Source organism: Mobula hypostoma, chromosome X1, assembly GCF_963921235.1.
Source record: "Mobula hypostoma chromosome X1, sMobHyp1.1, whole genome shotgun sequence".
In the NCBI taxonomy this organism is placed as follows: domain Eukaryota; kingdom Metazoa; phylum Chordata; class Chondrichthyes; order Myliobatiformes; family Myliobatidae; genus Mobula; species Mobula hypostoma.
Window position 1 is genome coordinate 33,643,282 of NC_086128.1, and position 21,376 is coordinate 33,664,657.

General features: G+C 42.7%; 1 protein-coding gene across 3 annotated transcripts in view; it reads left to right on the top strand.

Moving 5' to 3' along the window:
• LOC134340143 (collagen alpha-1(XVIII) chain-like) overlaps positions 1 to 21,376 on the top strand; it is a 108,591-nt gene that overhangs the window by 25,650 nt on the left and 61,565 nt on the right. For all 3 annotated transcript variants that reach the window (XM_063037038.1, XM_063037037.1, XM_063037039.1), the window contains exons 3-5: positions 3,486 to 3,602; positions 8,603 to 8,659; positions 17,653 to 17,740. In XM_063037038.1, the coding sequence (XP_062893108.1) occupies positions 3,486 to 3,602; positions 8,603 to 8,659; positions 17,653 to 17,740 (262 nt within the window). The remainder of the gene's footprint in view (positions 1 to 3,485; positions 3,603 to 8,602; positions 8,660 to 17,652; positions 17,741 to 21,376) is intronic.

The following is a 21,376-nucleotide window of genomic DNA, read 5'->3' on the forward strand; positions in this document are numbered from 1 at the left end:
TGCCCTCACTGACACCTTCTGCATTTCCTGAATATCCATGCTCAGCCCATCTTCCTGCTGCCTTAACAGTGATAAAGTTCCTCTTCTCTATACCTGCCACCCATGAACCTCCACATCCAACACATCATTCTTTGCAATGTCCGCAACCTCCAAAGAGATCCTACCACCAAACACATCTTTACCTACCCCTGCCCTCCTCTTTCCGCAGGGATCACTCCCTCCGTGATTTCCTTGTCCATTTGTCCCTCCTTGCTAATCTCTTTCCTGGCACATATCCCTGAGAGTGACAGAAATGCTACACCTTCCTATTCAGGGTCCAAAACAATCCTTCCAGGTGAGGCAGCACTTCACCTGTGAATCTGTTGGGGTTGTCTACTGTATCTGGTGTTCCTGATGTGGCCTTCTGTACACTGGCGAGACCCAATGTAAATTGGGAGACTGCTTTGTCGAGCACCTCCATTCCATCTGCCAAAAGTGGAATTACTTGGTGGCCAGCCATTACAATTCCTATCCCCATTCCTGTTCTGATATGTTGGTCCATGGCCTCCTCTTTTGCCACGATCAAGGTGGAGTGGCAACACCTCGTATTCTAGGTAGTCTGAAAAGCTGATGGCATGAACATTGATTTCTCCTTCCTGTATTTTTTTTCCATTCACCCCTCCTCTCTTCTTCTGATCCCCCACTCTAGCCTCTTACATCTTCTCCTCACCTGCCTATCACCTCCCCCTGGTGTCTCCCTTCCCTTTTCCCTATGGTCCACTCTCCTATCAGACTCCTTCCCCTCCAGCCCTTTACCTTTCCCACCCACCTGGCTTCACCTATCACCTTCTAGCTATCCTCCCTCCCCCCCACCCCACACACATTTTTTCTGATGTCTTCCACCTTCCTTTCCAGTCCTGAAGCAAGGTCTTGGCCCAAAACGTCAACTGTTTATTTATTTCCAAAATGCTGCCTAACCTGCTGAGTTCCTCCAGTATTTGTGTGTGTGTGTGTGTGTGTGTGTGTGTGTGTGTTAATCTAGGCTTAGAGTTTTATTAAAACCTCTCAAAATTCCTGCCACAAAATGCAGCATTTCAGGGTCAGGGTTGGTTTATATGACTTACACCCAGATTCATGATAAATGACAATGTTTGTCGGACCCTGAATGACTTTTTCATACATCACGATCTAGCAATGCAAAGAAAAAACAAACATACAGGTTTGAAATCTATCCGATGATATCTGGATCTATCACTTTGATTGCTTCAGTCCTTTTATGAAGATCTGTGCAGGAGTTTTCACTGTGGTTCATTTCTGAATAAATGGCTCACTTAACGAAGAGGTTTAGGTGTCACTGATGATGGGACTTAGAATTATCGCATAAAGAGGAGGGTGGGGTTTGGTTGAGTGTCAGGCAATACTGGAACTTGGGACTTGTCTTTTAGATAAGAACTAACTGAACTTAATAACTTTGATGGAGTTAAGTGTGAGTGTTACCAGTTACCCAACTCAATACACTGGGCCTTCAAAGACAGAGAAAATGGTTCCATTTCGAACATCTCCAAATGCATCCATAATTTACTTGCTATTCCTTCTGAACTTCCTATTCTAGGTATAAATTTGCAGACAACATGAAGGTTTCCTTTTGGAATCTTATAACACAGCCAAGGACACAAAAACAGAACTTATATCTACATGTTTAGGCTTTGAAGAAATACTTTCGACACCATGTATCTTTGGTGACGTGGAGCAGTGGTGAATCACTGTTTCAAGATTATTCAGAACACACAATAAACGTTGCACTTCAAAAAGACTTATCCTTAAACATTTGCAGTGTCCAAGTCAATACAAATTTAGAAAAGAAAACACACTTTAAAGATATAATTTAAGGGTTTATGGAATCATTATATTTCAAATCTCCATGGCAGAGATCTGAAGCCCAGAGTATTTGACAAATATTGGAGGTATTAATATTTTCTGTTTTGTTGGTTCGTGGAATATGAGTTCATGTGATAAGATCAATAATCACTGTCCTATTCCGAAGAGCTTGACATTGAGCAGCTTGTAAAGCACTTTCATTATTACATGCCAATAGATTATTTTATGTTTACAATGCAAGACATCATAAAATGAAACAGTATATTCTTTGCCAAATAAAAAAACAAGTAACATTATATTCTCCCAAAACAAGTTATTGTGATTGATCAACAAATTTCTAAATCTATTTTTTTTTCTTATTAGAGCTCCTTCTTTTGTTTAGAATGTACGGGACTGGCAAATACCAACCTATCTTGTCATGACCCTTGTTCTTTATTTGTTGACCTGCACTGCACTTTTGTACTATTTTGATCTACTTAAGTACAGAATCATCCCACTGGAGATTAAATTTGATACAAATTTATAGAAGTGTGAAGTGTGCTAGAAGGAATGGTGGGGGTGGTGAACAGTATAAGCTAAATAGCGGAGTCGAAGGGTATACAAGAACAGTGTTTATGTGTGTAAATCCTAGAGAATGGAAAGATATATTGGGAGAGTTGTCAGTAAAGCAAGTTTAGCTTTAGTTGTCACATGTACCTCAAAACATTGAAGCATACAGTGAAGTGCATCACTTGTGTTGGGAATTTGCTGGGGGAAGCCTGCAAGTATGCCAGGCTTTGGCGCTAACATAGTATGCCTACAACTTATTAACCCTAGCCTGTATGTCTTTGGAATGTGGGAGGAAACCAGAGCACCCAGAGGAAACCCACATGTCATGGGGAGAATGTACAAACTCCTGACAGCCAGCGGCAAGAATTGAACCCAGATCTTACAATCGTGTTACGCTAACTGCTATGCTTAATGGGATCCTAGGATTCATAAGCAGGGGAATAGGGGAAAACTTAGGAATATGTACGGAGCCTGCTGAGACCACAATTAGGGCGTTGCATGCAAATCTGAATGCAACACTCTGGAGAGGATGTGAAAGTTGCTAAAAATATTTACCCCAGACTGACTCTAGGGATGAGGGATCTCATCTGCTGGACTAGAGAAGGTGAAGTTATTCTCATTGTAGCAAAGAAGGCTGGGAGAAGGCAGAGGAGTGCAGGGTCATGATAGCTTTAGGTAGGGTAAGTAGAGGGAAGCGGTTTCTCTAATCAAGCGATTCAGGGATCGGGGGGCACAGATTTAAAACCTGGGTCACAAGATACTAAAGGGGATGTGCCTAATTTTTCTTTTTGCTTAGAAAGTGGTTGGAATTTGGAACTCACTGTCTGTTAGTCTGGTGGAAACAGTATCAGTTGGTGCCTTCAAAAGCTACTTGAGAGAGAATAATCAGCAGAGCTGTGGGGTGGGCATGGGATGCATGCAATCATTCTCCAATTGGCTGGCATAGACTGGTCTGACCAAATCTCCCCCGTCCATATCATTACAATTCTCTGACACCATGATCTGATGAAATATTCTCTGCATGCTTTATCCCTGCTCCACCCACTGATCGAAAGCCATGTTGCTGACTTTTCTTTCAGGGAGCGATTCAACTTTTGTCCATCACGCCAAACCCCGAGGATGCAGAGAGGCTGAAGGACAAGCAATGTGATGACATGGCAGTTGATGAATACGATGACGATGAAGATGATCTCAAGGTACAAGCTGGGAATGGGGTGATGCCCTGGGTGAGAACCAGCTCTCAGGTGCAGCAAGTCAGGACAGGATAGGACACTTTCAGGGCTGTGAAGGGACAATTTTTAGAGTGATATCAATAGACAGCTCAGAAAAGTGACCTAGATCACTGACTTAAGCTAAAATGGAATCATGGCTCATTCATATCACTGAAGGGTGGAAGTTTGTTTCATTTGAACAGCATCCAGCTATTGAATGTGTTACAGTGGTGATATGTATGAAAGATATGGTTATTAGTCAATATAAGTAAAGCCGCTCTTTTCAAAAGCTACTTGGGCTGGAATTACCAGGAAGGATGCTGTGGGAAGTGGTAAAGCAAAGGCATTCCTGGCTGGCTTGAAGATTTTGTTGATGTGAATTCCCCTTTCTCAATGCAGGTTTCTGCCAGGCATCAGTTCAAAGGGGCCCCTGTCATCTGGCAGTTGTTATATCATCAAGCTGGCTGAGCAGTTCAAATTCTGATGACAGGAACACAAGCAATACATGGCATAATCTTTTTAAATATTTTTACAAAGTGCTGCATAAAAGGTGGAACATGCTGAGGGGAGACATTACAGTATCATTGATAAATTTCTAAAGAATAACTATATTTATTATGGCGTCCTTAAGTGCAGGGATTGTAATACACATGGAATAATTGGGTTTTAGAATCAGATTGTTTTGTAAAGCAATAATTGAGGCTCAGCAAATCAAAACGACAAGAGATTCTATAGATCTAGCCCATCAACAAGTTGCTCGATAGCAATGGAGCTGGACTTATTATGTACCGTTGTTGTGTCGTCGCCTGGATTTATTGAGTACCATTGTTGTGTCCAGAAGGTGCGGAGTGTGAGAGATTGTCTTGGACATTTTTGTTGCAATCACAGGACCCTGTTGGGCATTGGTAATGTAGAATACTGCCAGTCCAGTTCACTGGTTGATTAGCGAGACCAAAGGCAGGAGAGCTGCGTTGCCTGGGCTGTGGTGAAGACCAGGCCCTCATGCTACAGAGCCACCTGCTGCATCCGCCCAGGAGAGGAGATACCGAGGCATTGTGGGAGAGAGCAGAGTTCCGTGTAGGTGCACTGACTGGAGGCCAACCTGGGTTGTTGGCTGGACCCTCTGTTCGGTGCTGGTCTCTGGCGTTCGTTTATTGCTGCCCTCCAGTGTTCACTCAGTGCAAGAACAAGCTGGACCAGGACAACACCCCACACACAGCCATTCTACAGACATGGGCTGTATTATTTTGCTTGTGACTGTAAGTTTTCTGCTATCATAATGATATGTGCTATGTGCTGTGTGTTGTTGGCAATGTGTTTTGCACCTTGGTCCTAAGGAATGCTATTTCACCTGGCCATATTCATGTATGGTTGAAAGATAACTAAACTTGAACATGAACTTGTATATGTCATATATACTACCCTGAGATTCATTTTCTTGCAGGCATTTACAGGAAAATAAAGAAATGCAATAGAATCTGTGAAAGACTATACACCAAGACTGACAAGCAGTCAAATGTGCAAAAGAAGACAAGTTGTATAAATTGTATGAATAGATAGGTAGATAGATAATACTGAGAATATGAATTGGAGAGTGCTTGAAAGTGAGCCCATCAGTTGTGAAATCAGTTCAGAATAGTGGTGAGTGAAGTTGTCCACGCTGGTTCAGGAGCCTAGTGGTTGAAGGGCAATAACTGTTCCTGAGCCTGGTGGTGTGGGACCTAAGGGTTCAGTACCTCCTGCCCAATAGTGGTAGTGAGAAAAGGACAGGGCTTGGATGTGGGCGTGAGGGTGGACTTTGATGGTGGATGCTGCTTTCTTGTGGCAGCACTCCTTGTAGATGTGCTCGATGGTGGAGAGGGCTTTTCCTGTGATGGACTGGGCTGTTTCCAAAGAAGAAACATACAAATTAGCCAGAGAAAGTGGCACACCTGAGGACTGGGAGAAATTCAGAGTCCAGCAGAGGAGGACAAAGGGCTTAATTAGGAAAGGGAAAAAGATTATGAGAGAAAGCTGGCAGGGAACATAAAAATTGACTGTAAAAGCTTTTATAGATATGTGAAAAGAAAAAGATTGGTTAAGACAAATGTAGGTCCCTTACAGTCAGAAACAGGTGAATTGATTATGGGGAACAAGGACATGGCAGACCAATTGAGTAATTACTTTGGTTCTGTCTTCACTAAGGAGGACATAAATAATCTTCCAGAAATAGTAAGGGACAGAGGGTCCAGTGAGATGGAGGAACTGAGTGAAATGCATGTTAGTAGGGAAGTGGTGTTAGGTAAATTGAAGGGATTGAAGGCAGATAAATCCCCAGGGCCAGATGGTCTGCATCCTAGAGTGCTTAAGGAAGTAGCCCAAGAAATAGTGGATGCATTAGTGATAATTTTTCAAAACTCGTTAGATTCTGGACTCGTTCCTGAGGATTGGAGGGTGACTAATGTAACCCCACTTTTTAAAAAAGGAGGGAGAGAGAAACCGGGGAATTATAGACCGGTTAGCCTAACGTCGGTGGTGGGGAAACTGCTGGAGTCAGTTATCAAAGATGTGATAACAGCACATTTGGAAAGCGGTGAAATCATCGGACAAAGTCAGCATGGATTTGTGAAAGGAAAATCATGTCTGACGAATCTCATAGAATTTTTTGAGGATGTAACTATTAGAGTGGATAGGGGAGAACCAGTGGATGTGGTATATTTGGATTTTCAAAAGGCTTTTGACAAGGTCCCACACAGGAGATTAGTGTGCAAACTTAAAGCACACGGTATTGGGGGTATGGTATTGATGTGAATAGAGAATTGGTTAGCAGACAGGAAGCAAAGAGTGGGAATAAACGGGACCTTTTCAGAATGGCAGGCAGTGACTAGTGGGGTACTGCAAGGCTCCGTGCTGGGACCCCAGTTGTTTACAATATATATTAATGACTTGGATGAGGGAATTGAATGCAGCATCTCCAAGTTTGCGGATGACACGAAGCTGGGCGGCAGTGTTAGCTGTGAGGAGGATGCTAAGAGGATGCAGGGTGACTTGGATAGGTTAGGTGAGTGGGCAAATTCATGGCAGATGCAATTTAATGTGGATAAATGTGAGGTTATCCACTTTGGTGGCAAAAACAGGAAAACAGATTATTATCTGAATGGTGGCCGATTAGGAAAAGGGGAGGTGCAACGAGACCTGGGTGTCATTGTACACCAGTCATTGAAAGTGGGCATGCAGGTACAGCAGGCTTTGAAATAGGCGAATGGTATGCTGGCATTTATAGCGAGAGGATTCGAGTACAGGAGCAGGGAGGTACTACTGCAGTTGTACAAGGTCTTGGTGAGACCACACCTGGAGTATTGTGTGCAGTTTTGGTCCCCTAATCTGAGGAAGGCCATTCTTGCCATAGAGGGAGTACAAAGAAGGTTCACCAGATTGATTCCTGGGATGGCAGGACTTTCATATGATGAAAGACTGGATTAGCTAGGCTTATACTCTCTGGAATTTAGAAGATTGAGGGGGGATCTGATTGAAATGTATAAAATCCTAAAGGGATTGGACAGGGTAGATGCAGGAAGATTGTTCCCGATGTTGGGGAAGTCCAGAACAAGGGGTCACAGTTTGAGGATAAAGGGGAAGCCTTTTAGGACTGAGATTAGAAAAAACTTCTTCACACAGAGAGTGGTGAATCTGTGGAATTCTCTGCCACAGGAAATAGTTGAGGCCAGTTCATTGGCTATATTTAAGAGGGAGTTAGATATGGCCCTTGTGGCTAAAGGGATCAGGGGGTATGGAGAGAAGGCAGGTACAGGGTTCTGAGTTGGATGATCAGCCATGATCGTACTGAATGGCGGTGCAGGCTCAAAGGGCCGAATGGCCTACTCCTGCACCTATTTTCTATGTTTCTATGTTTTCTATGTTTCCGCAGACTTTTCCATTCCTTGGCACTGGTGTTTCCATACCAGGTCATGATGAAACCACTCCCCACTGTGCATGTATAGACATTTGCTTTACATGATTCTGCTAATTTGTGCTTGTTGCTGTATTTATTGTTGACATTACTGTTTACTCTGCGAGCATTGCACAAACAAGGAAAATCATTACACCCTGGTATTTTCAACAACAGCCTGTACTGTGCTGAAGCATTACTTGTTCTATATTAATCTAATCTAAGCAAGATAATTGGTTATCTTATTGTAACCTCATTTTCACATTCCTACTCACCCCAGTAAATTTTCCATTACTTGCTTCACAAGTACTAACCTCTATATCAAAAATATTCAGAGTATGTATTCAAGCATTCAAGCTGCCTTTGAGGGAGAGAGGTCCAAAGATTCACACACCTCCGAGAGAAAATATTCATCTCACCTCTGCCTCATTTGGTCCACCATTGGTTTTAAACAATGACCCATAGTTCTAGATTCTCCCACAAGAGGAGACATCTTCTCCAGATGCCCCTCAGGATCTTAGAGTAGCATTATTTATCACACGTACATTGAAACATACAGTGAAATGCATCATTTGTTTCAAATGGAATCTTCAAGGACTGTGCTGTGCAAATGTCGCCATACTTCTGGCACCAACGTAGCATGCTCACAACTCACTAACTCTAACCGTACGTTTTTGGAAACCAGAACTTCCAGAGGAAACCCAGATGGTTATGGGGAAAACATACAGATTTCTTACAGGCAGCAGCAGGAATCGAACCCCGATCGGTGATCGCTTGGCGCTGTAAAGTGATGTGGTAACCGCCATGCTGCCGTGCCACCGTGCCGCCCATTGTGTTTCATTCAAGATCTCTCTCATTCTTCTCACCTCCAGTGGTTACATGCCCAACCTGTCCAACTTGCCCATTCCAATTATTTGTACAGTAAGCCTGAACTGCTATCTGAAACAATCTTCTGGAAAATAACTAAAATCCTTTCTGTTTTGAAATGTTCAATACACAGGGAAATCGCTGTCAATTCTTTGTTCATGTTTGACTGATAGTGGCCTTTTTTCCACAGAATTCCGGAGTAGTGGAGGCCACAGACCTGGATATGGAATTCACTCCACCACAGCCCGTAAGTGGAGAATGGTTAAGCTGTCAGATACTGTTTTAACGATTTTTAATATTGGGTGGGCTTTTAAATTTTTCTTCAAGGTTGATTTTATTTTATTGATCATGGTAAAATCTCTATTCGATTTCATTTAATTTTGGTGTAAATAAATCTTGAACATTATAAGCCGGTCCTAAACTTAGCCACTTAAATTTAGGCCGGAGAGTGGGGCCGAGGAGGGAAGAAAACGGATCAGCCATAATTGGATGGTGGAGCGGACTCGATGGGCCAAATGGCTTACTTCTGCTCCTATGTCTTATGGTCTTGAGAGACTGAGGAATGTTCTAGTAAACAACAGCAATGTGGCAATACCAGATGAGGAGAACATTACCATCCAAGGGTTGGGATTGTTGGCAAGATCTCCCTGGGATTTCCAGTTCAATTACAGACTGGTATGCAGTGAGAGATGAGTTGAGTTGACCTCCAGACTGGCTGCTGTCACACCTAGATGGGTGGGGCCAAGGGGGATGCGCAAAACTGGACAGGACAGCCAGAACTGATTTAGCATTTCGTTTCCGAATTGGCTCCTTTTGCAGGAGAAGGAAGATATGACTAAAGTCCATTGTGTGTGTTTGGGAACAGGCAAGCTCTAGTTCCACTGTCAGGAGCAGGCTGAAACTTCTCTATTGGATTGAACCATGTGTATAATATAATCATTATTGATGTAAAATTGTTAGTTCACTACCTCATGATGAGCAATGCACCATGCTCACCTTCTCCTACCCTCAGTGGGGTTCCAGACATTGAATCACCTTCAGAAGGGGGAAATAGTGATGAGCTTTCCCTTGGGGACGGTACTGAGGGAACAGTTATAGAAGACTGAGGACAAACATGGCTAAAACCGTGGAACAGCAAGAACTAACTAATCTCCAGAATGATTGTGAAGACTCGCGCAACACATCGTCATCATGGCAATAACCCATGTGGAGTAAACTTGTGTGGGTTTAATTTTGGTGGAAGTCCTTGATGGACTAACGGTGCTAAGAAGAAGTACAACGTTTATCCTGGAGACAGAAGGGAAAGATTTGAGGGATTTGCCAGCACGATAAGGGAAATATTGTACTCGGCACTTGGAATGAGCGAATACAAACAGATGTTTGCGATAGACCACCAAGAAATTTTTGATATTTTCTCCAGGCCTCAGTTTCAGCTCTCATCCAAAACAGATGACCATAAACTGACCATCTGGCATTCCATCAAAACTATATAGAACCCCAGCTGGGGTCTCATACTTGGCAAGTCCAATACACTAAAATATGGTTACCATAAAGCCCAGTTTAAAATAAAGCCGATTAGAAAAAAGCAAGAAATGGCAGACTTCAAAACTGGGTAAAATGATGAAGCTGATTAACAGAGTTAGTTGGTAAACAGTTAATTGTAAATAGCAGCCAAGACATGGAATTTTAAAAAAATCCAATTGATTAGACTTAGGATATCAGGCTAATAAGGGATTGATGTTTTTGAGGAACTGCCATTGGAAATGAGGTTCAGAAGTTCACAATGTGATGCAACTTGGTAGGGAGTTTGACAGAGTCCAGGAAAATCAAACCAATATCTGTTAAGAGGTGAGGATTCAAATAAATCACAGAATCATTGAATGGTTAGAGCATAGGAGGAGGCCATTTGGCCCATTTTGCTTGGACTGGTTCTCTACTCATGAGTTCCAAGAGTAAGCAAAAATCACAAAAAATAAGCTGTACGTAACCAAAAACAATAACAGCAAGAAAAATTCAGCAGTGGAAAGAGAAAAAGTGAATGTTTTAAGTCAGCGAAAGTGAATGGTTTGGTGCATGCATGTTCATTCTGAACTCTTTAGCCAGGAAGTACAAAGCAGAAAGGGTGGGTGAAAAACTTGCAGACGATAATAAATAAAACATTACAGATAGGAAGGACACAAAACAAGTCTTTAAAGTGCGGTATGAATGGTGTTGATGTGGATAACTTCACAGACTCCCACAGCCCCCAATGACCCTGTAATATCAGTCTCTGAGGCCGATGTGAGAGCATCCTTCAGGAAAGTGAACCCAGGGAAAACATCCGGCCAAGAAGGGGTACCTGGCCGAGTACTAAAGACCCGTGCTGACTAACTGGCTACCGATATCTTTTAACCTCTCACTTTGACAGTCTGAGGTACCCACATGCTTCAAACAGGCTTCACGTATACAGGTGATCAAGAAGAGCGTGGTAACCTGCCTCAGTGACGATCACCTACATTCATAGTGAAGAAGTGCTTCAAGAAGTTGTGATGAAACATCAACTCCTACCTGAGAAGAGACTTGGATCCACTCCAATTTGCCTACCCTCACAACAGGTCCACAGCAGGTGCCATCTTATTGGCTCTTCACTCAACCCTGGAACATCTGGACAGCGAAGATGCGTACATCAGGATGCTCTTTATCAACTACAGCTCGACATTCAATACTATCATCCCCTCAAAATTAATCAATAAGCTTCAAGATCTTGCCTCAATACCTCCTGTGCAATTGGATCCTCAATTTCCTCACTTGCAGATCCCAGTCAGTTCAGATTGGCAAAAACATCTCCTCCACAACCTCCATCAGCTCAGGGGCACCCCTGCTCTACTCGCTTTATACAGCTCCAATACCATATTTAAGTTTGCTGACGCAACCACTGCCACTGGCTGAATCAAAGGTGGTGATGAATCAGCATATCGGAGGGAGATTGAAAATCTGGCTGACTGGTGTCATAACAACAACCTCTCACTCAATGTCAGCGAGACCAGGAAGCTGATTATTGACTTCAGGAGGAGGAAACCAGAGGTTCATAAGCCAGTTCTCTTCCAAGTATCAGAGATGGAGTGGGTCAGCAACTTTAGTTTCCTTGGTGTTATCACTTCAGAGGATCTGCCCTGGGTCTCACATGTAAAGTGCCATTACAAAGAAAGCATGGCAGTGCCTCTACTTTCTTAGAAGTTTGTGAAGATTCAGCTTGACATCTATAAGACCATAAGACATAGGAGCCAAATTAAGCCATTTGGCCCATCGAGTCTGCTCTGCCATTTCATCATGGCTAATCCATTTCCCTCTCAACCCCATTCACCTGCCTCCTCCCCATAACCTCTCACGCCCTGATTAATTAAGAACCTACCACCTTCTGCCTTAAATATACTCAATGACTTGGCTTCCACAGCTGCCTGTGGCAACGAATTCCACAGATTCACCACCCTCTGGCTAACAAAATTCCTCCTCATCTCCGTTCTAAATGGGCCTCTCTATTCTGAGGCTGTGCCCTCTGGTCCCACCATAAGAAACACCCTCTCCACATCCACTCTATCTAGGCTTTTCAACGTTCAATAGATTTTAATGAGATCCCCCCTCATTCTTCTAAATTCCAGTGAGTAAAGGCCCAGAGCCATCAATTGCTCCTCATACGATAAGCCTTTCATGATTTCACCCGGAATCATTATTGTTATCCTCTTCTGATCCCTCTCTAATGTCAGCACATCCTTTCTTAGATAAAGGCCCCAAAACTGCTCACAATGCTCCAAGTGAGGCCTCACCACTGCCTTATAAAGCCTCAGCATTACAACCTTGCTTTTATATTCTAGTCCTCTCAAAATGAATGCTAACTCTGCATTTGCCTTCCTCACCACCGAATCAACCAGCAAATTAACTTTAATAAATTAATTAATCTAAACCTTCAACAAACTTCTATAGATGTGTGGTGGAGAGTACATTGACTGGTTGCATGATAGCCTGGCATGGAAACACCAATGTCCTTGAATGGGAAGTCCTACAAAAAGTGATGGACACAGCACAGTCCATCACAGGGAAAGCCCTCCCCGCCATTGAGCACATCTCCACAGAGTGTTGTTGCAGGAAAGCAGCATTCATCATTCAGGATCCCCACCATCCTAGGCCATGCTCTCTTCTTATTGCTGCAATAGGAAGAAGGTACAGGAGCCTCAGGACTCACACTACCAGGTTCAGGAACAGTTATTACCCCCCAACCATCAGGCTATTGAGCCAGAGGGGATAACTTCACTCACCCATCACCGAATTGTTCCTACAACCTATGGACTGACTTTCAAGGACTCTACGTCTCATGTTCTCACTATTTATTGCTTATTTATTTATTATTATTTTTATTATTGTTTCCTTTTTGCTTTAATTTTGTATTTGCACAGTTGTCCTTTGCACACTGGTTGTTTGTCCGTCCTGTTGGATGCGGTCTTTCATTGATTCTATTGTGTTCCTTGTATTTACTGTGATTGCCCACAAGAAAATGAATCTCAGAGTTGTGTACGTTGACATATATGTACAAACGTTTGTATTTCGATAATAAATTTACTTTGAACTTTGATAAGACAGAAAATTGGGTGTTTACATAAACTCAGCACTGAACGCCATGAAACAATAATCAGTAAAAGGAGAAGAATGTTAAATTATTTGATCAAAACCAGTAACTCCAAGTCTGAAAGAGCCACATATGCATTGTGCAGCCCTCTACAAACAGATCACTGTTCCCTCTTCTGGTCAAACACAAGGCTGTGTGCCACTGAAAACAGCATGGAGAAATGTCTGATTGAGAAACGATGGGGTGTCATGACAAGCAATGAAATGAAAAGTGTGCGTAATGTCATTAACAGTGCAGAACAATAAAATCAAACAGGACTGAAATAGAACAAACTGACAAAAGTTCGAAGTATTAATAGGACATGTTAATGTCAGATTCTTCTTGGTAGAAACTTAACGACTATATTGTTAATGAAATGATTGGATACCAGAACTGGAAAATCTCCCAGGACAACTTGAGATGGATAAAAAGAATCCATTCAGTGGATGTCAATCGTTCTTCCAGCAACCTGTAAACTTCATAATGACGCAATGTCAAAGAACAATGGGACAGTAAAAATGGTTAACAATTATACTGTGTATATGTAAATAATGTGAATATCATAAAACTATTCATGAATCATAAAACTGGGTGAGCTTATTCATTTGGATTTCTCGCTGGGAGTGCCCAGACATGCCCAGCCTAACCCACTCCACATTTTGCAACTTCTACATTATATTATCTGCATTTTTATCTGTCTTTTAACTCTCTAACCACTCCCATTCACTTATTTACTAGATAATTTCATTTATAGCTCATCTCCATCCTGGATTTTACCTTTTCAGAGACATCCCTCCTTTCCCACCCTCCCTGCAGCTTAAAAAGCATGCTCCCACTTTCCCATTTCTCTTCCCACAGATACCACCTGACCTGCTGTATATTGCCAACATCTGCAGTTTTTATTTCGCATTTCCAGCATCTGCAGATTTTTTTTTTCATTTTCCTTGTTTTATGACCTGATTTTGCACCTGGAGTGCTAATGGCTGTTATGTTCATCAATTCAACTTCACACGAGCCGTGGAATATTGCATTGCTTTCTGTATAACCTGCCATAAAGCTGAGGTCTGTTGCAAAAGTGAGATTAACAGTGCATATCTGCATATAGTTCCTAGGTTCTGGGTCACATTCATTAAATGTTGTAATATACCGTATGCTAGGAGTGTTAATTTTCTCCCCACCATGATAGATGCTGGAAATCTATAACGGAAATGGGAAATGCATGAGAAACTGTGGGAAGTTTCTCTTGAACACAAGAGATTCTGCAGATGTTGGAAATCCAGAAGAACACACACAAGATGCTGGAGGAACTCAGCAGGTCAGGCAGCATCTACGGAGAAGAATAAAGAGTCGATGTTTCGGGTGGAAACACTTGCAGACTGATCTGCTGAGCACTTCCAGTATTTTCTCATTTTATGAACGGTTTTACAGGTTTGTTTGAAGTTAAGGACGTTACTTTCCTTTCTGGTTACAATGCACTAACACTGCAGGTGGGGAGAATCTCTCTCCAGGTCAAACTGAGCAGTGGGCTCTGATGCAAATTTGCTAAAATGTCCCATGAAGCCATGTGTATTGCTTTATTTGTATCTGCACAACAGCTTTAAATCTCTAGTTGACTACAATTAAGATACTTATAGATTTACTGATCTCAACCAGACAAACATGATGCACTTTGGAAGCACTAATGAGGCTAGAACATATACTACAAGCAGCATGGTTTCAGGGGGTACTGAGGAACAGGGGGATATCAGAGAGCAAAGTGGCAACATTGTTAGGAAATTGTATACTTTTGGAAACCAGCCTTTGTTAGTTAGGCATTAAATTAGACCAGAAGCCCAAAAAACATAGGAGCAGAATTAGGCCATTCAGCCCATTGTGTCTACTATACCATTCCATCATGGCTGATTTATTATTCCCCTCAACCCCATTCTTCTGTCGTCTCCCCATAACCTTTGACATCCTTACTAATCAAGAACCTATCAACCTCTGCTTTAAATATACTCAACGACTTGACATCCACGAACCTCATAGATTCACCACCCGCTGACTAAAGAAATTTCTCCTCCTCCTATTTTTATGTGTTCTACCCATCCCTCCTGCAACCTTCTCTGCAACTTAAAATTATCTTTATTACTTCTCATTTCCTATGGTGAAGAAGGATTCCTGACCTGAAATGATAACTCCATTTCCATCTCCACCCACAGATTCTGCCTGACCTCCTGAGAGTTTCTAGCATTTTCTGTTTTTAATATACAGTAGATTAATTGATTTGGCTTTAATATCTTGATGTTATTCTTTTCTTATAAAGTTCCAGGCTCTACCAAATTCTCCATTGCTGTAGTGAAGATGGTTACTTAGAGTCATAGAGACAGAAACAGGCCTTTTGGCCCACCTAGTCTATTCCAAACTGTTATTCTACCTAGATCCATCAATCTGCATTTGGACCATAGCCGTTCATACCCCTCCCATCCTTGTATTTATCCAGACTTCTCTTAAAAGTTGCAATCGAACTTGCATCCACAACTTCCGCTGTCAGCTCGTTCCACACTCGCACCACCCTCTGAGTGAAGAAGATGAAGAAGTTCCCCCTCAGGGTCCCCTTAAATACTTTACCTTTCACCCTTAACCTATGACCCAACTCACGTTTGACTTAAATCAAAACTTTGGTGCCAAACTCATCCAATATCATCCATGAAACATGACCTCTGACAAGTAGCATGAAAGCGGTGATATCATCTCAATGTACTCCACTTCCTGTAGTTGTTTTTGTGGATCCCATTGGAAATAAATTTGGGAAGTGAAGTGGAAAGCATGGAGGGCCAAATCTACAGCTTGTCTATTGATACTAATCTGCAGATAGATTTCTGGGCATTATGTAAAAGCCAGTGCCCTATTTGATCAGCAGGAGCGTAAGGTCACTGGCAGTTGCTTCAAACCTTTTCCGTCTTTCATCTGATTAACAGGATACCACTGTAGTCCAATGAACAGTGAGGACAGCTGTCCAAAGTTTACCTTTATTTTCCATGGCTAATCCTAGGGTCCTCCTGTCACCTGTGCCAAGGGCTAACATCAGCAAGCCTTTGAGCTTGAAACATTATGTCTGTACAACATAGTCGCAGAGATGGAATGCATTTGCCCATTGAAATACTGAATGCAGTAACCGAGTATTTCTTCATGAATACTTGGCATGTACTATTTTTGCATTTTTAAACTTCCCGACAGCATTTTGCTCCCTTTGAGTCAAACTTCGATAAAGTATCAGCTTATCAGTTGATTGCATTCCAACCTTTGAAATTTTACCCGTTTACTCTAAGTTACTAATGTGCACAATAAAAAAAACGTCAAAAAAAACTGTGGCAAAGGTTAACATGACCACCCCGCCTCCAGCAGCAACTTCCTTTCTCCCTCATTTATTCCCAATTGTGAGATTTAATCAATTAATTTTACACTCCCAGTACTAAATTGCCCATTTGTAAACTGATTACAAGATCTTACTGCAAAACTTCACTCAAAATTATTTGTTTTTCAAAACAAAAAGATTAGAAACACTTTTGGACTCAGATAGCATGAAAGAGTCCAGGCAAAATTCAGCCATTATTCAATAAACACAGTTCTCACCCTATCTCAGAAGTATTTCACTTTGTGGAGTTCCTACCACAGTTTACAGATCTCTACTGGAATTACTAATCTTCATATTTCCAAAGGCATTTTCACTGACAATCTGAAGATAATTACTGGTATGCCAATACCTCATTTCAGAAAGGGAGCAAACACAGCTAAACGTCTGTTGAATAAGTAGTTTAATATTGCCCAATTTAATCTTCTAATGTGCGATATGGTATAAAATTAACACTCTGACAAACAGTGTATTGATTTAGTAAATGCCAAGGCTCAATTCAGCACTCGCCTCGCTGTCAGAGGTCACAGTCACTCCAGAGGCTTGAGTATGATGTGCAGGCAGACAGCCAGGGAAGCCCTGCAGAGTTGCTGCTTTTGCAGCCTCCACCCAGCCTCTGTCGTTAGTTCCACTCTTCATCTGCCAATCGTCCTTCCTCACCTGGATCCACCTATCTCTCGCCAGCTCTTGCTCCATTCCTTCCCTTCACCTCTTTATACTGGCCATCCCTCCTCTATTATTTCAGTCCAGATAAGGGGTCTTAACAAGAAACATTCATTTCCCTCCACAAAAGGTGTCTGACCCATCAAGCTCCTTCAGCAGTTTGGTTTTACTTTGCTCCAGATTCCAGCACCTGCAGTCTCTTGTGTCTCCATAACAAATGACCATATTGATCTGACAAGAGAGACCCAAGTCTTGACAGCTTAAGTCAATGAGGGAAGAAGTCGTGTGGGCATTGAACTCACTTCTGAAATCCAGTTCCATTGAAAGGAATGAAACTGAACTTCAAAACCCAAGTTCAACATGCAATCATAATTACATCATGTATTTAGCACAAACTAAGGAAATCTACTTTCCTAAAGCTTTGAGGATGAACGGGGAGTCAGGAGGAAGTTCTGTTGCAAGTGAAGCTACTTTGCCAGTATCAACTCCTCAGCTGTTTGTTGAAGTCTCTACTTGCTTCTTAAGTGTTTGCATATTTTCACAGACTACCTTCCGATCATCAGAAGTGACATCAGATGACAATTTTATAGTGGGTTCGGGTGATGACGTCTTTGCAATCCTTCCCACAGAAGGTGAGCTCAGGATCTTCATGATATTCAAAACCTCCACAGAAAAGACCTCTAGAGGCCACAAGCAGCAATTTTGTTGGCTGGAGAGAATTAATTTACAAATGCTGACAAAATAGTGGCCTTTTAATCCAAAGCAGCTTACTGTCAAGGTGATGGGGAGTATAAAGTCTCTAAGTGACAGATGGTAGGTTGAGTCTATCTACGGACATTTCCTTTTGGGTCTTACACAGCTTAAAATTCACCTACTGACTAGGAGTAGTGGTAAATTAATCTATCAACTTGCAAGCCTTTGGGGTGGGGAAGGAAACTGGAATACTCAGAAGAAACCCATGCGGTAACAGAAGGAATGTGCAGACTCCCCACTGTCAGTGCTGGAGGTCAGGATTGAACCCAAGTTCCTGGCACTTTGAGACACCAGCTCTGCCAGTTGTTCCAATGCATTGCCCAGCTCCTATGGTCATTTGACGTATGTCCTACACATCGCCGCTAACCTCAGTCAATTTTGCAGGGTTCAATGGGCCAACATATTTTCCTCTGTTGTGTTGAACAGGCTGAAGTTCTGCCTCATTGTATAGCTCTGCTTTGACAGAAAGCACCAGGCCTCGACTCACCTCTCAGGATTTAATTACCAGTGGGTGCTTTGCAATTTTAAATATGCAGATAATTGGCTTGCCCTAAACACTGGAAGAAAAGTTGAATGATGACTCCCAATTCATTTGTGCTAATAATGTATGTTATCTTGGGGACCTAAGAATGGGGACCCAGGTTTAAGTAGCCAAGTTCTGCTTCCATAACAACATCCAACCCCATCCCAGCTTTGGCTCATGTGCTGTTGAAATCTCAGCTGTGCCTCAAGATTAGTCTGTTGTCCATGTATCTGGTCACCTAAACACTTCCTGTGTCCTGGACTTGCTCCAAATCTCATTCACCATTCCCTTGTCTTGTTGATCTATATTGGCTCCTGGTTGACCAAAGTTTCAGTTTTACATTTTCTTGCCCTTCTCACCACCCCTTATCTGTGAGACCTCCATCGGTCCGGCAACCCACCAAGGTTGCTCTCTCCTGATTCAGGATTTCTGCGCATCCCCAGTTTTGATTATTCATCTCTTACCTTAGGCTCTCTGGTGTCTCTAGAACTTCCTCCCTAAAGCTGTTAGCTCACAAAGTTAGGATATCCACTCTGGTAAAAAAAATTGAAGGCTGATTCAATCCCAACCAGACAGGTTGGGTTCTGTCAGGCCCTGGTCTGAACAGGGACAGCCAAGCTCTGGCTGGATTCCATAAATGTCCCAACTAATATCCTGCTGCCCTCAGCTTAGCCAATTGTGACTCTAGTCTCATGCCGACATGGCCGACTCTCAGCTGCAGTGTGAAATAGCCCAAGAAGTCAGTCATATAAATCAAGCTGCCATGGTCACATCAAACAGACTTCATTCACCACAGTACTGTCTCCAGGCAGTGCAGGTTAGACAACAAATAACAGTCTTGCCAATAACCCACATCTAATCTAGAATAACTATAAAAAATTCTAAGATGTATTCAATAAAATTCGAGAAGGAAATGAGAGCAAGTGACGATGACAGAAAGTGGTGGATGTTATGTATGCGCGGAGCAAGAACAATAAAAAGAGCGGAAGGATTAAACGGTTTACTGAGTTATGTTAGCCAAGGTATGCGCGGGACAACTTAAAGGGAGGGAGTGACAAACTTGGCCCGTCGAGACAAAAAAAAGCGCACTTGAAAGCTCGCACAAAAAGAGAGTGCCTCCCTCTAGTCGGAGGTCTAGTCGATCAATTGGCCGCATGCGCACTCGCCACGTTCTCACAGTTGATCCGATATAGTTCATTCCTCCCCCTTATAGCTTGGGATAACAGGGGAAGGGAATAAGAGAAGTAAACTGAGAAAAATGATGAAATGTCTATCCTGCTTGAAAGAAGTCAACTGGCCAGCACATCCTCGTGGTTCATCTGCTGGGACGCTGGCTTCGTCCGCAGAGTCTGCTTCTGTAGCTTCCCTGGCTCTCCCATCATTTCGTTGGTGCATATGATCCAAATGTTGCCTGACAGACCGTCCATCTGTCAGCTCAAGTTCTGCTCTTTGCCGAACAACAGCTGGTAGCCAGTTTTCTTCCTATGATATGCACGTGTAGACTTTGTCTCTGGCACCAAGCTTTTGCAGCCTGGTTGGCCAGCTGTAGGAGATCTAATCTGGTGCATAAAGCGCGTTTGAATATCTATTTGGCGGGCGATGAGCCTGCAACTTTGGGACAACCCGATAATGGAAAAGGAAACAGCTTAATTTCATCAACAAGTCACCTTGTGTTTGTTTGGAAAGGTCTCGCTTCACAGTTCGCTCCGCCAGGCCACTTGATGCAATGTGATATGGAGCTCTTGTCATGTGCCTAATACCATTCTTCTCGACAAGCTCTTTAAATTGTGAAGGCCGAGCAATTGTCAGATAGAATCATCTCCAGAATACCAAATGCGGTGAAGACCGACTACAGCTTAGTGATGGTAGTTGCGGGGGAACATGATGAATTAGTGGGTAATGCCTCTATCCGCTTCGAATGGTAACCCACAATAACCAGAAATATATGTCCACAGCACGGTCCAAAATTGTCCATGTGAATGCTAGGCCCATGGCAATGCTGTTTGTGTCTGCTGACAAACAGGGCAGATTCTCAATAACGGCCACCGCATTCTCAACACATCTAGGTGGGCATCATGCAGTTCACTGAGCCTTGGTGTGGGAGGGGCGGTACAGCCATCCCGTAGATGTACGCACCATCAGTTCATGTGAATGGTTGAAATTTGGGTGGAGACCTGACCTGTGACAGGAGTGGGTCTCAGGTGGTCCACTGCCTGATGAGGTGACGTGATGGGTCTCTAGGCTTTGTAACAAGTGGACAACTGGACAACTTTGAATGGTGGTGTGCCAGATGTGGTGTCCTCGGCTATTGGTAATCTGCTTAAAGTCTCTGCCACCACAATCTCCTTTCTTGGGGGTATACTTCATTATACAATATTAGCCAGATAAGGTCAATGCCCATTGTTACATTCTGGGTGATGACATCTGTTGGACACCTTGTGTCTCCCCTATTAAGACTAGCAGAGGCTTATGATCCGTATGGATTTTTGAATGAATGCCCAGATAGGTATAAATGGAAGTGTTTAATGCCAAACATAATGGCTAGGGCTTCTCAGTTGAGCTTCAAATAATTAATCTTAGCCTGAGCAAAAGCAATAGATATTTCAGTTCTGCAAGGCATTCGATGTAGGAGTATAGCCCTGGCCCAATATGGTGTAACATTTCATTGCTACAGGTTCTCCTGGATCACAATGCAACCACACATACAAAGAACTCAGGTCGGTTTTTACCTTCTGCTCAATTCCTGGCCATATCCCTCTTGATCCTTGTGGAGCAATCGGTATAGGCGCTTTAACACTGTAGCTGATTGATTCAGGAACTGGTTGTAATAGGTGACTAATCTTCGAAATGAGAGTAACTGTGTCATGTTTTGGGGACACGGGACCTCTTTTAAGGCTTTGATTTGTGCTCCTGCAGATGGAGGTCTGTTTTGTCAATTTTTAAGCCCAGGTAATCGACTGTCACCACAGCAACGGCATCTCTGTGGAGGCTT